Source organism: Rattus rattus, chromosome 13 (assembly GCF_011064425.1).
Source record: "Rattus rattus isolate New Zealand chromosome 13, Rrattus_CSIRO_v1, whole genome shotgun sequence".
Taxonomy (NCBI): domain Eukaryota; kingdom Metazoa; phylum Chordata; class Mammalia; order Rodentia; family Muridae; genus Rattus; species Rattus rattus.
Window position 1 is genome coordinate 59,184,866 of NC_046166.1, and position 14,415 is coordinate 59,199,280.

General features: G+C 43.0%; 1 protein-coding gene across 2 annotated transcripts in view; it reads right to left on the minus strand.

Moving 5' to 3' along the window:
• Positions 1-3,664: 3,664 nt before the first annotated feature.
• The window catches only part of Chrnb3 (cholinergic receptor nicotinic beta 3 subunit), a 29,775-nt gene continuing 19,024 nt past the window's right edge, over positions 3,665-14,415 (minus strand). The window contains exons 4-6 of one of the 2 annotated variants that reach the window (XM_032918917.1): positions 6,863-6,972; positions 5,786-6,668; positions 3,665-4,875 (exon numbers count right to left, since the gene is read on the minus strand). In XM_032918917.1, the coding sequence (XP_032774808.1) occupies positions 4,741-4,875; positions 5,786-6,668; positions 6,863-6,972 (1,128 nt within the window). In that variant the 3' untranslated portion in view covers positions 3,665-4,740. The remainder of the gene's footprint in view (positions 4,876-5,785; positions 6,669-6,862; positions 6,973-14,415) is intronic. The other variant, XM_032918918.1, reaches the window with a different exon arrangement.

Sequence of the window (14,415 nt, forward strand, 5' to 3'; positions counted from 1 at the left end):
CCATCGTCATCTCTGAAACAATCTGTAAACATCTGTCCTTCCATCCACAGAGAAGCATAGGCCTCACCCTTCATCAGGGAGTCTTCTCTTTACAACAGGCGATGACAGAAAACCACAGCCGATCAAGGTGCAGTTGTGAGGCCCAGTCCTGATGGACACATCTACAAAGCGCTGTCAAGCTGAAAACTCAGGGTCTTCGCCAATGAGGGAGGGAAGGTTGTAGATGCCAGAGCGTTGGGGAATTGGGGGGTTTGCTGTGAGATTGTGTCTCCTAGAGCATCAGACCGCATCCATAGTCTCGCCAACTCATGCTCAACAAGTGGAGCATGTCTGACTGGATGGGGCGTGGGAGGGATGAGCCTCAACCACACACAAAAACCATAGGTGACTGAGGAAAGCTGGGGATAGGAGAGGTGTTCTTCCCCAGAGAAGACATGACCAATGGGTCGTGCAGCGCCGAAGGCTCAGGTCTGAAATCATACATGCAGGTAGGATTATACAGACTGAACAGGTTATATTTAGGAATATAAATGTATATAAAAGACATATATTTATGCAATGACAATAAAAAAGAGGTCATAAGTTTGAAAGAGTGAGGAGGAATATAAATAAGGGTTTGGAGGGAAGGTAGAAATATATATATAATTTTTTACTCTTTAATTTTCTTTTTCGTTCCAGTCATTGTCCGCCTCCCAGTCCACCCTCTCACAGTTCCTTATTTCATTCCACTTCACCCCTGATTCCAAGAGGATGTTCACCCTGCCCCTCACCAAGCCTCCCCCACTCCCTGGGACCTCAAATCTATTGAGGGTTAGGTGTGTCTTCTCCCACTGAGACTGGACCAGGTAGTCCGCTCCTGTATATGTGTTGGGGGGCCTCAAACCGGCTCGTGTATGCTGCCTGGTTGGTGACTCAGTGTCTGAGAGATCTCAGGGATTCAGGTTAGAGGCTGCTGGTCTTCCTTTGGGGTCGCCCTCCTCCTCAGCTTCTTCTAGGCTTTCCCTAATTCAACCACAGGGGTCCCTGACTTCAGTCCAATGGTTGTGTTTATCTGGGTCTGTCTCAGTCAACTGCTTGTTAAATTATATTTTAAAAAAAACTTCTAGTTTCTGATTTAATGAAAATACATTACATAGGTCTTGTCTACACACTTAGCCCAATTAGACATGTTGGAGGTGTGATGGAGATGTCAAAGACACGGGGAAAGAACTAACCCTCACTAAAACAGAACAATCAAGAACAATCATGCTCGAAACCACGTAGGGCAAAGAGAAACACCAGAGACAGGGAGGTCTGTAGGGTGGTGTTCTGTGAAGACCACCTCAGGAGGTGGAGGGTGAGAACCGAGAGCCAAATGATGATGTCAACTCAAGAATGTACATATCTTCCAACACCCGCTGATTGGGATCAACCAGACAATTTTGCCCCCAGATTTTTCTTCCCATACACATGAAGTTAAAATTTCTATACTTTCCTTTATTTTTTTATTCATGTATGCATGTGTGTGTGTGTGAGAGAGAGAGAGAGAGACAGAGAGAGAGAGAGAGAGAGAGAGAGAGAGAGAGAGAGAGAGAGAGAGAGAGACTCTGTGTGTGCACACACATATACTAGGGTTTAGGGAGGTGGTGTTGAAGAACACCTAAATGGAAGTCAGTTCTCTCCTTCCACCATGCGGATTACGGGTATTAAACTCAGACCCTCAGGCTTGGGTGACACTGCCTTTACATGCTTGCCCTCTCTCCACCCTTAAGATTTCCTTGCTTCAACATTATTCTTGGGAATACCCTCCCAGGATCACTGCAATATGTAAATCCTTACCCTTTTTCTATATTTGGATTTATTAATGTCATCTTCCACTTCAGCTGGTAGTAATCATAAGCCAGATGCACACACTGAGGCTTAATCTTTTCTGTATTTGATTCTGTCAGAAAATATTTGTTGTGGGGAAATGGATCGTGCTGGTATTTTCCAAACGTAAAGCTCAGTTCAGATCCAAACACTTTTCCTAACATTAATACTGCACTTTTCCTAGCATAATTACATGTCAAATGTGATGTGTAAAAGCCAACCTGAAGGAGGGGGAATAATAACTATTTGTCCTTTTATCCCCAGGAAGTCATAGCTAAGCCTTGATTTTTATCACAATCTGTTTCTGCAAAGTCTACCCTGAGGTAGCCACAGAGCAGACTATAGCGCCCCGCCCCCACTTCTCTACCATGTCCTGCAAGGAATGAAGCTACAGTTAGGAACCATGTGGTTAAACACTGAGGAAGTCCCATAGCAAACCTCCAAAAGATAGAGTGTGGGACTGAGGAGAACTTCAAATATCATCGATCCTTACCTCACTCTACTGATCCACAAGCTAAAGAGTCCTCTAGGAGACAGCTAGTTTAAAGACCACCGCTCACAACATTGGTTAGCCACAAAGCTGGGACCAGAAACCCACATGACCTAGCTCTTAACCCACTGTATTTATTCATTTCTCTAAAACTCCATCTTCCGTGCTGGATTGGACAAGAGCTGGGCATACAGTTAGCAGCAAGGTGAAGGAGCTGTGTAGTCTGTGCAAGGAGAGCCTGAGGCCGAGATTCTCCTTCAACTGGCTGTGGCCCAGCTCAGCGGGAACTCCAGACCAGGGTTTACACCATTCCCTCCGCACAGCTGGGTAAATGCCATTTGAAGAGTCCAAGAAAGACTAGCTAGGGAAGTGTGACCAAGGGCTGAATCCACCATGGGCAGCGAGAGGTTGGTGCAGGACGTGTTGCCAGGGGAGGAAGTATGATCCCGGCAGTCTCAGTGTGGAGCCCCCCACTGTGCTATTAGCAAAGGCTCCCACCCTCCCTTAATCACACAGCCTTGTACAGCCAGAAAGGAGCCAGCTACAGAGATGTGGCGTAAGGCTGGGACCACACCAAAGTATGCATGCAGCACATTTATTAATAAATAATTAAATAATTAATTAATTAGGACCAGATGTTGGGGGATAGGGTGAGGGAATAGGTCTAGAAGAAGTTACAGGGGACGCATTCGGGATAAATAGGATCAAAATATGTTGTTCAGAATTGTCAAAGAATTAAGAAAATATCATTAAAGAATTTAAAAGTGTGAAAGAAGAGGAGTCAACCAGTTAGTTAATAAACATGGAGAACGGGCCCAGCGATGACAAGAAGTTTTAACAGAAACTTTAAGAGGCAAAGAGAGAAAATGGAGAACAGAAATGGTAAAAGAAATAGGAAAGCTCTGCAGAGTTTGAAGACATTAGTCATCGAGTGCAGAGAGCAGGAGAAGGAAAGAAAGGAGAGGGGAAGGGGAGGGTGGAGAGATAACAGAAATAAAGATGGATGGATATCATTCTCTGCTCAGACACGGTGTGACATTTCTAAGACTGAAGATGATAAAAGCTTAAGTGGTTTTGGAAGAAAAAAAATACTTACTGTATGTATGCAGTGATAATCACCTAAAAATACAACCTTAGACTAGGGTTTTTAAAATCTCAGGGATAAACTGCTTAGAAGAACCATGTCTGAAATAAAACAGAGTGTGCAGGGCTTCACCGATGTGGAGGAACAAACTCCTTTAACAAAACCCAGGAAAGACTCAGTAGCAACGGCAGCAAAGTCAATCCGATAGACACTCCCTGACGGTCCTGGAGGAGCATGAGGTGGGGATGTGGGAAGGAGGGAGACACAGGGAGAGGAAGGCAAAGGCAGATGACTCTGTGAAAACCAGTTCTATCTGAAGTGGCCTGAATAGGGATGGCCCCCCTAGGTTCCTGTATCTTAGTACTTAGTCATCAGGGCTTGGCACTACTTGAGAAGGACCTCGAGGTGTAGTTTTGCTGGATGAAGTGTGTCACTGGGGATGTGCTTTGGGGTTTCAAAAGCCCAGGCCAGTCTCCCTCTTCCTGCTGCCTGCAGATCCAGATGTACACGTCTAGGCTACCTCTTCCCAGCACCGTATCTGCCGAGTGGCGCCATGCTTCCCACTGTAATGAAAGTGGACTAAACCTCTGATCTTTTTGCCATGGTCATGGTATCTCTTCAGAGTAATAGAACACTGGCTAAGATACCTTCCAAAACCACAATCAAAGAATATTCAACACTTTTAATTCCCTAAGAGAAAAAAAAGAGACGTGTGTGAATAAATGCAGTTCTAGGAGCTAATGGCTGTTTTTCTGGGGTAAGTTATTTTGATGGAACCTTACAGCAAGCTGGAAATCACCCGAGTTCCTACCTGCGTTCGAAAAGTTCGCAGGGCAGTGAGCAAACTTCCAGTGACACCTGCCTTAGAGAACTGTCATAGCCATTCAAAGGTCATCTTCAATGACCCTATTTGTGGGACATTCGTTGACAAGTGGCAAATTTGACCTGTGTGTCGAGAGTTGTACCTGCGTAACTCCTGAAACTGTTGTCAAAATGCGTTCACCCACACTGCTAGAGAAATACCACATAGCCCCAGTGCGTTCAGGGATGAGCAGAGGGAGGAGTTCAGGAACTCCCACATAACAATATAACATGGAGACTTCTCCGAATTGCCCAACTACACCTCTAATGGCAGCCACCATCTCACTAGCTCAAACCCACATTCTCTCAGTGCCCTGCAATCAGAGAAGGCTCCCAGGACAAGACAAGGGCACCACTACGATTGCATGGCTCTGCTTCCTGTGAGCATGCCAGCCGCTGTCAGTCCTAAGGTAGGATTGTCTCTATGTATCTTCTAAATGGGTCCGGGGAGTGGCTCCTAGTGGAAACGATGTATCCACATCTTCAAGGCTGGAATAAAAATCAGAATGGAACCCAACACCGAAGCTATCAGAAAGAGCCACAGGAAGATGCGGTCCAGAACTTGAGCCACAAATTTCCAGTCTTGCACTACCTGCAAAGGAGAAAAAGTCTTCGTTCATTCAAGAGCCTGAGCAGCCCTTTCTGAACTCAGTAAGGGTTGGGAATAGAGCAATATTTGATTCAGGACACTTCAGTTTCAAAATGTATCTACACATCACTGATGGCGCCAGCTTGGAGTCTATCTGGTGAGGTTATCCATCGCACCCCAAGAAAATAGCTTGCAAGGTGCATGTTTAGGAACATTTCTCAACAGTGAAGATGTAAAACAGAAACTCCAGGATTATTTGGATACCTGGAGATATGCTGGTCAAACACAAATAAAAAAAAACCTGATTTTATTTTTATACAATGCTTCCTTGCACACCTATAAAACCAATCACAAACTGATGTCTTTTTTTTTTTTACTTTTTTTTTTACGGTCCAGCGTTATTGGCCGCCTCTCAACAAACTGATGTCTTTAAAGCATTTGTAATTAAGTCATAGGATTTCCCTCCTACTCCACAAGTGGGTGTGGCTCCTACAGATCCGGACAGCACTGGGGAAGAGAAGGAATGACAGGGGTCTGTGGATTCTTTAGTTAGGCAGAAACACTGCAGGAGAATGGGTACCAGCCTGCAGCAGCAGGTCCAGGAAGTATCAAGTCGTGAGCTGGGGAAATCTGCAAAAGAACGGAAGTTCACTTTTCAAGGGACAGAGTCCAGTTTCTGCACCATAGTCTGACACTTACAGCAGTTTCACAGAAAGTTTCAATGTATAACCATAAGAAAGGAAATACACTCAATGGAAACCACTCCAGATCTTGAGAGACGAGGAAGGAGCGGGATGCTGACGGAGGGAGGAGAGGTTGTTCACAAGGACCACATTCTGCGGTAACGCACATCACCATGGCTTTCCTGTGCACGCCTCGGTTACACGACCCTATCACCTCCCGGCACACTCACCTGGCTGATGAAGTGTTCCTTCTTCACATGCCTGGAAATGTATCTGATGGACTCGGAGGCCTTCTCCAGGAAAGCGACCAGAACTCTTTCTCCATCACTAGCGGGAGTCTGTTTCCTTTTGCCTGAGACTTTCCTCCTCACGGCTGTATCACTCTCCTTTCCATCCGGGAAAGAGAAGCGGTCCATGGGGTCCTTCATGCACAGCCATCTCGGGAGCCTTTGCAGAAATAGCCTCTTCACCCAGGGGGCCATGGGATGGTACGTTGAGGAAGATCTGTGGTGGACATTAATTACAAAAACCGTGACGATAATAGACAGCGTGACAAAAATCATAATGAAGAGGAGGTACTCGCCAATGAGGGGGATGACCTTCGAAGAGGACGGGATTATTTCTTCAATCACTAAAAGAAACACTGTCAAAGAGACCAAAACGGAGGTGGATAATGAGAGTTTTTCCCCTTCGTCCGAGGGTAGGTAGAACACCAGGACCGTGAGAAAAGACAACCCCAGGCAGGGGATTATCAAAAAGAGCGTGTAAAACAAGGGCAAGCGTCTCAGGACAAAAGAGTAGGTAACAAACGGATAGGAGTAAAAGCCTTCTCTTCTGTTGCCCTTCATCCCTTTTGCGTTGAGTATCTCCCACTCTCCGTTATCAAAAAAGTCTTTCCGGTCAACGTTTTCATTGATTAGAATGAGGTCAACCATGGTACCGTCGTAAGTCCAGGATCCAAACTTCATCGAGCAGTTCTGCCTGTCGAACGGGAAAAATGTGACATCCATGGTGCAGGAACTCTTGTAGCTGGCGGGAGGAGTCCAGCTGACGGTTCCACTGGACTTCACAATGGCCTTGGTCATGAGGGAGCCCTCAAAACGTCCGTCAGCACTGCCATGAAAGTAGTCACCGGTTAGTGGCTGGTTGGACACTCACAGGAGGCAATCTACATGGCTTTCCTTTCCTACCAGAATGTCAAGTCTTGCTTTACAAAGAAACCATGTTATGAAGAAACATAGTTAATTTTTCTGCCCAAAGCAGACTTTCGGCATCTGACCAATGCAGTATTCCTCTAAGATACTTACTTTTCAAAGAGAACTATGTCAGGCAGCCAGAGGGATTCCGATGGAACCTTTATCGAATTAATTCCACCATATTCTTCCGGATTCCAGCGTAATTTTTGGTCTGTCCATTCCTGCATGAAACGGGTATGCAGCAACTTTATTCTGAAAATTCAGTACTGTGGAAGTGAAGATCTCCCAATTCCTTCAATTTACCAGCCCATCATTTTGTTACAAAAGGGATTTTCACCCAGATTAGAACTATCTAGGATTCCCTGCAGCTTCTGAATACAGTGTAAGCCATCCTGAACTTCTACAGGCCCATGTATGAGTCAGTGAAGAGCCTAATCACAGAGGGCGTTGATTCATGCTTGTTTTTTTCGTCTTTTCTCTTAAGAAACAAACAAGAAAGGCCACAGTTATGTGGGAAGGTGCGTGTCTCTAGTCCCAGTACTTGGGAAGGTAAGCCTAAGAGGACCTTAAACTCAAACCTGCTTTATACAATGAGACCCTTTCTAAAAAGGAATGGCCATCTCATTCGGTTCATTCCAGGAGGACTGTCTATTGAGATTTCTGTCCCTTGACAATAGGAACATATGATCTCGACCTGTTACTGTGAAATGTTCAGTTCTGCTGACCATCCCCCATGGCACTGTCACTTTTATACAGAGCAAATGGACAGAGACTTAACTTTTATAATTTATCTAAATTGACTTTGTAAACTCCTAATTAGCATTTTAAATTATGTCCCTAATATTCTGGGCCTCCATATGTTCCGGTTTTTTTCTTCAAGCACTAGAAGGGTCCACACAGGGTGAGGCTTCCTGGAGAACAATGATGCCATCTAGGTCATTAAAAAATCAGGAATTGGCAGATGGGTGGCTTAATTGAATGGTAAAATACTGAAATATGTATGATGCCTTAAAAGGTGCAAATCCCTTTCTAAATATTTATTTTATACCCATATCTTTGTGAGGTCTCAACTGTGGTCAATTCGTGGACCCATAACTGTTCAAAGTGTTCAGAACTAGGACTGATCAGTAATAGATAGAATATCTATATCAATCTCCCCAAACCCTGCCACCCCACCCATGGGTCAGGGACCATCACAGAAGAGGGGACAGGAAAAATATAAGAGCCAGAGGTCAAGGTCAACAGTGTCTTCTGGACATGACCGGCGATGCTTTCCTGAACTCATTGTAGCTGTGGTTATCTGCACAAAATGTGCACAAGAGGAAGCCAGGTGCTGTTCCAGTAGAGAAGGAGAAGGGACAGCCAAGCTCCCACCCCATCTGACCCACCTGAGTAGCTATTAACAGTGATGGCTGCTAAGGGACAGAGAATCTGTTTTCTTTAGGAGTACAGTTCCTTGCTCCAGTGGATGTCCCACACCCATGCCTTTAATATAGGTATATAGGTACTGCTAACCAAACTCAGGGTTATAGAAAACAAGAGGGAGATATGTATTATATATAATGAGTGGAGCCTGGAAAGGGTGGGGAACTGGGAAATGAATATAAATAACACTGTCCACAAGTATGAACTTCTCAAAGAACAAATCTATGTTTCGCTTTGGATTTAATGTAGTCAGAGAGATGATGGCTCAGTTTGATGTAGAAAAACTGTCCCTCAAGCTGCCTTTTGTATTAGTTCCTGTTATTTTTGGCAAATCGGCTTACATGGATTTGTTTGGGGCACAAGGGACACATGTCTAGTTAGAGCTGGCATTGTGTTGCTTAAATAAATACTGATTTGTTACTATTCTAGAATGGGTGGGGGAGGAGCTACTGAGGCACCACTCCTGGCTGGGGGGGTCTTTTCTCTGCAGTATGTGGCCATGGTGCATTGCTTATGCCCAATGCCAGTGCACATATGGGCAGCAGTAATTGGATTCAGTGGGAATATATATTATTTATTATGTATTATTATATATTAATATATTATATATTATATTATATATTATATTATATTAAATTATAGTATAATATATATATATATATATATATATATATACTAAAGAAGACATGAAGTGTGTTGGGGAGGCCAGACAGAGTTGAAGTAGGACGTGAATAGTAGATATGACCAAGACATAAGGCTCCTCCTATATGAAGTCTTCAAAGAATAAAAATAAAATTTTTAAAAAATAAAATAAACTTGATAAATAGTAGGATCTCAGCAAATGTGACATCTCTCTACCTTAAGGAGACACGCGTTTGGGAATTTATAATCTAAAACAGTTAAAAATACTGTATAACTGTGAGAAAGCCTCCTTAGAAGACTTAAAAGCCAGAGACAGCATGTGTGAGATTTTTCTCAGTGCTCTCAGGCTTCTCCCTGTTTCCTTACCCCCATTTGTAAGAGCGCACACACTCCCTCCTTGCCTCTGAGAGACTCTTGGAATCATCAGAGGGTCCAACTCTCAGAAGTGTTCACACACAGTAGCATGTTTTGTTTGCTTCCCTTTACTTTCCCCTCATTTGCCATTGAGAAGTCTGTCCCCAATAAAATTCCCCGCCCTGCCTGGCTCTGCCTGCAGGCGGTCACTTAGTCAGTGTGGCACCACCTGCTAAGACTTCCCTGTCCCTCATGTGCCTCTACGACTTATGAAATTTTTTTTTGTTTTTTGGTTTTTTTTATTTTTTTTAACTTTAGATGCTTGAAGATCTTTCTTTCCTCAGAAAAAAAAAAGTTTCCTTTTTTTCCCCATCTTTATTAAATTGGGTATTTCTTTTAAAACAGTTATTCAAGGTCTCTTTAAAAGCCCGGCTTCCAGGTCCAGATGGGTTTAGTGCAGAATTCTATCAGACCTTCATAGAAGACCTCATACCAATATTATCCAAACTATTCCACAAAATTGAAACAGATGGAGCACTACCGAACTCCTTCTATGAAGCCACAATTACTCTTATACCTAAACCACACAAAGACCCAACAAAGAAAGAGAACTTCAGACCAATTTCCCTTATGAACATCGGCGCAAAAAATACTCAACAAAATTCTGGCAAACCGAATCCAAGAGCACATCAAAACAATCATCCACCATGATCAAGTAGGTTTCATCCCAGGCATGCAGGGATGGTTTAATATCGGGAAAACCATCAACGTGATCCATTATATAAACAAACTGAAAGAACAAAACCACATGATAATTTCATTAGATGCTGAAAAGCATTTGACAAAATTCAACACCCTTCATGATAAAAGTCCTGGAAAGAATAGGAATCCAAGGCCCATACCTAAACATAGTAAAAGCCATATACAGCAAACCAGTGGCTAACATTAAACTAAATGGAGAGAAACTTGAAGCAATCCCACTAAAATCAGGGACTAGACAAGGCTGCCCACTCTCCCTACTTATTCAATATAGTTCTTGAAGTTCTAGCCAGAGCAATCAGACAACAAAAAGGAGGTCAAGGGATACAGATCGGAAAGAAGAAGTCAAAATATCACTATTTGCAGATGATATGATAGTATATTTAAAGTGATCCCAAAAGTTCCACCAGAGAACTACTAAAGCTGATAAACAACTTCAGCAAAGTGGCTGGGTATAAAATTAACTCAAATAAATCAGTAGCCTTCCTCTACAAAAAGAGAAACAAGCCGAGAAAGAAATTAGGGAAACGACACCCTTCATAATAGACCCAAATAATATAAAAAATACCTCGGTGTGACTTTAACCAAGCAAGTAAAAAATTTGTACAACAAGAACTTCAAGACTCTGAAGAAAGAAATTGAAGAAGACCTCAGAAGATGGAAAGATCTCCCATGCTCATGGATTGGCAGGATTAATATAGTAAAATGGCCATTCTGCCAAAAGCGATCTACAGATTCAATGCAATCCCCATCAAAATACCAATCAATTCTTCAAAGAGTTAGACAGAACAATTTGCAAATTCATCTGGAATAACAAAAAACCCAGGATAGCTAAAACTATGCTCAACAATAAAAGAACATTTGTGTGAATCACCATCCCTGATCTCCAGCTGTCCTACAGAGCAATTGTGATAAAAACTGCATGGTATTGGTACAGAGACAGACAGATAGACCAATGGAATAGAATTGAAGACCCAGAAATGAACCCACACACCTATGGTCACTTGATTTTTGACAAAGGAGCCAAATCCATCCAATGGAAAAAAGATAGCATTTTCAGCAAATGGTGCTGGTTCAACTGGAGGTCAACATGTAGAAGAATGCAGATCCATCCATGCTTATCACCCTGTACAAAGCTTAAGTCCAAGTGGATCAAGGACCTCCACATCAAACCAGACACACTCAAACTAATAGAAGAAAAACTAGGGAAGCATCTGGAACACATGGGCACTGGAAAAATTTCCTGAACAAAACACCAATGGCTTATGCTCTAAGATCAAGAATCGACAAATGGGATCTCATAAAACTACAAAGCTTCTGTAAGGCAAAGGACACTGTGGTCAGGACAAAACGGCAACCAACAGATTGGGAAAAGATCTTTACCAATCCTACAACAGAATAGAGGCCTTATATCCAAAATATACAAAGAACTCAAAAAAGTTAGACCACAGGGGAGACAAATAACCCTATTAAAAATGGGGTTCAGAGCTAAACAAAGAATTCACAGCTGAGGAATGCCGAATGGCTGAGAAACACCTAAAGAAATGTTCAACATCTTTAGTCATCAGGGAAATGCAAATCAAAACAACCCTGAGATTTCACCTCACACCAGTGAGAATGGCTAAGATCAAAAACTCAGGTGACAGCAAATGCTGGCGAGGATGCGGAGAAAGAGGAACACTCCTCCATTGTTGGTGGGGTTGCAGACTGGTACAACCATTCTGGAAATCAGTCTGGAGGTTTCTCAGAAAATTGGACATTGAACTGCCTGAGGATCCAGCTATACCTCTCTTGGGCATATACCCAAAAGATGCCCCAACATATAAAAAAGACACGTGCTCCACTATGTTCATCGCAGCCTTATTTATAATAGCCAGAAGCTGGAAAGAACCCAGATGCCCTTCAACAGAGGAATGGATACAGAAAATGTGGTACATCTACACAATGGAATATTACTCAGCTATCAAAAACAACGACTTTATGAAATTAAATAGGCAAATGGTTGGAACTGGAAAATATCATTCTGAGTGAGCTAACCCAATCACAGAAAGACATACATGGTATGCACTCACTGATAAGTGGCTATTAGCCCAAATGCTTGAATTACCCTAGTGGCCTAGAACAAATGAAACTCAAGACGGATGATCAAAATGTGAAGGCTTCACTCCTTCTTTAAAAGGGGAACAAGAATACCCTTGGCAGGGAAGAGAGGCAAAAGATTAAAACAGAGACTGAAGGAACACCCATTCAGAGCCTGCCCCACATGTGGCCCATACATATAGAGCCACCCAATTAGACAAGATGGATGAAGCAAAGAAGTGCAGACCGACAGGAGCCGGATGTAGATCGATCCTGAGAGACACAGCCAGAATACAGCAAATACAGAGGCGAATGCCAGCAGCAAACCACTGAACTGAGAACGGGACCCCCGTTGAAGGAATCAGAGAATGAACTGGAAGAGCTTGAAGGGGCTTGAGACTCCATATGTACAACAATGCCAAGCAACCAGAGCTTCCAGGGACTAAGCCACTACCTAAAGACTATACATGGACTGACCCTGGACTCTGACCTCATAGGTAGCAATGAATATCCTAGTAAGAGCACCAGTGGAAGGAGAAGCCCTGGGTCCTGCTAAGACTGAACCCCCAGTGAACTAGACTGTCGGGGGAGGGCGGCAATGGGGGGAGGGTGGGGGGAACACCCATAAGGAAGGGGGGGAGGGAAGGGATGTTTGCCAAATGTACATAAGAAATACTCAAGTTAATAAAAAAAAAAAAAAAAAAAAAAGCCGGCTTCACTCACATGCAGGCATCTAAGAGTTAAATCTAGAACTAGGGATGGGGGTGGGGGCTCTGTTTTCTAAAGCCGAAGGTTGCTGCTGCGTGATTAAGACTTGATGATGCTCTTAATGTTTAGCCATGTGAACAGGTGACCTTAATCTGTTACATCCCATCAGAAAATAATTCAGATTTAAGTCTTTTGCAAGGTATTTGGGACTGCTCGCGAATGCACTTTCATAAGGTGCCAGTGGGAAGAGCGGGAGAATTGAGGATTGCTTTATCCGTGGGTCTCCATGAGCAGTGGTTTTCTTCCCACCTGAAATTCTGCTGAATGTGCTCAACCCTATAGGCAGAACAGGAATTCGGCAGCAAAAGAATTTTAGCTGTGTTTTATGTGTTCCATCAGAAAGCTATGAAGTATTTTATCTAAAAAAAAAAAAAGATAGTTTTTGTCTAGGTTTAAATAATGTTGAAAGGGATTTGAATGCAAATGTATCTAAAAGATTTTCTGTGGTCAAATTTTTAATACACCAATATTATTGGAAACCAGTTCCTGCCTAAAGCAACATGACTTTCTTTTTTTAAAAAGATTTTTATGTTTACTTGTGTGTGTGAGTGTGTGTATGTGTGTGTGTGTGTGTGTGTGTGTGTGTGTGTGTGTGTGTGTGTGTGTGTGTGGTGGTGGTGGTTTTAAAAAAAAAAAAAAAAAAAAAAAAAAAGCCTTTGGTAGCCCAGCTAGTGGTGGTGCAAGCTTTTAGTCCCAGCACTCAGAAGACAGAGGCAAGCAGATCTCTGTGAGTTGAAGCCAACCTGGTCTACAGAGCGAGTTCCAGGACAGCAAGGGCTACCGAAAGAAACACGGTACTTTGGTTTGAAAAACAAAACCAAAGTAACAACAACAGCAATAAGAAATGCTGCCCCCGCTCTGCTCTTAGTCACATTCACTAAACTTGCGTGGTTCCTGCTGAACTTGCAATGCCTCTGACAACTTCAGAAACCAAAGTCTTTCAAAGTAACAATATTTTAGACTACTTTACTGACTCAAAAGTAAAGAGAGGCGTGGGTGTCTCTACAATGGAAAACAGCTGTGCTTACAACTTAAGGTAAAGGAAGGGAAAGAATGTATCATGTGAAAAATTCTACAAACAAAACTTTACGGAGAGGCTCGCAGAATTAAAGTCTAGTTTTAAAGCATGCCAAGCGACCCTCTTTTTATACCATGAACTATATGTCAAACTTTAACTTATAAACTAGCTGGTAAAATTTGATAATTCGACCACTGTTTTAAGCAGTACGATTCGGGGGAGCTCAGCCATTTCAGCAGTCTGTTGATTTAAGTGTGTTCTACCTTTGTTTGCCACGACTCAATAAGCATTTTATCAAATACAAAATGCACTTGTTCTTCAGAAGAGGGTTTTATTAACACTTATCACCTCTCTCCTCTCTCCCTGTCTCTCTCCCTGTCTGTCTCTGTCTCTCTGTCTCTCTCTGTCTCTGTCTCTCTATCTCTGTCTCTCTCTCTGTCTCTCTCTCACACACACACACACGCGCACACACACACACACACACAGAGAGAGAGAGAGAGAGAGAGAGAGAGAGAGAGAGAGAGCACCATGGGGACAGACTTTTGTCCCAATGACGAGGAACAGACCAGACCAAACCACAAGATGGATGGTAAACAATATCTTCAGAGAAAAATGTTTA